Source organism: Coturnix japonica, chromosome 2 (assembly GCF_001577835.2).
Source record: "Coturnix japonica isolate 7356 chromosome 2, Coturnix japonica 2.1, whole genome shotgun sequence".
Taxonomy (NCBI): domain Eukaryota; kingdom Metazoa; phylum Chordata; class Aves; order Galliformes; family Phasianidae; genus Coturnix; species Coturnix japonica.
This window is the reverse complement of record NC_029517.1, coordinates 134,747,125-134,748,827: the sequence shown is the minus strand read 5'-3', so window position 1 is coordinate 134,748,827 and position 1,703 is coordinate 134,747,125. Positions and strand designations below refer to the sequence as shown.

The 1,703-nt window shown below is 57.8% G+C and overlaps 1 protein-coding gene across 1 annotated transcript in view; it reads left to right on the top strand.

Annotated features, from left to right (window-relative positions):
• The window catches only part of LOC107310649 (microtubule-actin cross-linking factor 1-like), a 51,650-nt gene that overhangs the window by 37,682 nt on the left and 12,265 nt on the right, over nt 1-1,703 (top strand). Inside the window, exons 17-18 of the mRNA XM_015856482.2 lie at nt 588-758; nt 1,471-1,668. Coding sequence (XP_015711968.2) covers nt 588-758; nt 1,471-1,668 — 369 coding nt within the window. The remainder of the gene's footprint in view (nt 1-587; nt 759-1,470; nt 1,669-1,703) is intronic.

Genomic DNA, 1,703 nt, shown 5'->3' with positions numbered 1-1,703 from the left:
AACATCCCATAACATCCCATAATATCCCATAACATCCCATAATATCCCCTAATATCCCATAACATCCCATAACATCCCATAATATCCCATAATATCCCATAATATCCCATAATATCCCATAATATCCCATAACATCCCATAATATCCCATAACATCCCATAATATCCCATAACATCCCATAATATCCCATAACATCCCATCCTACCCCCGGCTGCACTCATGCATTGCTGCATCGCTGCATCATCGCATGGGCACATGGCTGCATCACTGCATTGTTGTCGCATTGCATTGTTGCGTGGCTGAACCTGCACATGGGTACGCGGTCACATTGTTGCATTGCTGCATGCCTGCATTGCTGCATGCCTGCATTGCTGCATTGCTGCAGGAGCTGCGTCATTGCCTGGGTGCATGGTTGCATCGCTGCATCATTGTTGCATGGCACACCGCCAAATTGCTGCAGTGTTGCATGGGCACATGGCCACATCACTGCATTGTTGGTGCGCTGTTGCAGTGCTGCACAGTTGCCTTGCTGCATGGGGTACATGGTTGTGCCGCCGCATTGTCGCTGCATTGTTGCCTTGCTGCAGGAGCTGTGCAGGGCCCTGGATTCCAAGCAGGCCGATTACTGCAGCGTCCGGGAGCAGCTGCAGCGGTTGCAGAGCTGCAGCCCCGCAGAGCAGCCGTGCAGCACCCAGCACCAACTGCGGCTCCTGGAGCACAAGTGGGACAGCGTGCAGCAACAGGCGCAGCACAGGAAGGTGGGGGCGGAAATGTGGGGCTGGGATCCATCTGTGGGGCTGGAAGCTGTGGGGCTGGATGTGTGGGGTTGGGATCCATGGATCTATGGGGCTGGGATGTGTGGGGCTGGATCCGTGGATGTGTGGGGCTGGATGTGTGGGGCTGGGATCCATGGATCTATGGGGCTGAATCCATGGATCTATGGGTCTGGATGTGTGGGTCTGGATGTGTGGGGCAGGGATGTGTGGGGCTGGATCCATGGATCTGTGGGGCTGGATGTGTGGGGATGGGATCAATGTGTGGGGCTGGAAGCTGTGGGGTTGAGATCTGTGGATGTGTGGGGCTGGATGTACTTTGTGGGGCTGGATGTGTGGGGCTGGGACCCATGGACGCATGGGGCTGGATGTGATGTGTGGGGCTGGATGTTTGGGGCTGGATGTGTGGGGCTGGGATTCATGGATGTCTGGGACTGGGATGTGTGGGGCTGGGATGTGTGGGGCTGGATGTGATGTGTGGGGCTGGAAGCTGTGGGGCTGAGATCTGTAGATGTGTGGGGCTGGGATATGTGGGGCTGGATCCATGGGCATGTGGGGCTGGGATCTGTGGGGCTGGGGTTCATGGATTTATGGGGCTGGGATGTGTGGATGTGTGGGGCTGTGATCCATGGATCCATGGGGCTGGATGTGTGGGTCTGTGCCCGTTACCATCCCGCCCCACGTTGCCCCACTGCAGCAGCGGCTGCAGGAGGCGCAGTGTGTGAGCGCGGAGCTGCAGGAGCTGCAGCAGGAGCTGCATCGTTGGCTGCAGCGCAACGAGCCGCTGCTCAGCGAACAAACCGAGTTCGGGGTCAGCGTGAACAGCATCGACGCGCAGATCACGCAGCAGCAGGTACCGCATGGGGGGCAGGATGGGGGGCTGGGGAGCTGTGGGGCTGGGAAATGGGGGATGTGGGGCTGAGAATGGGA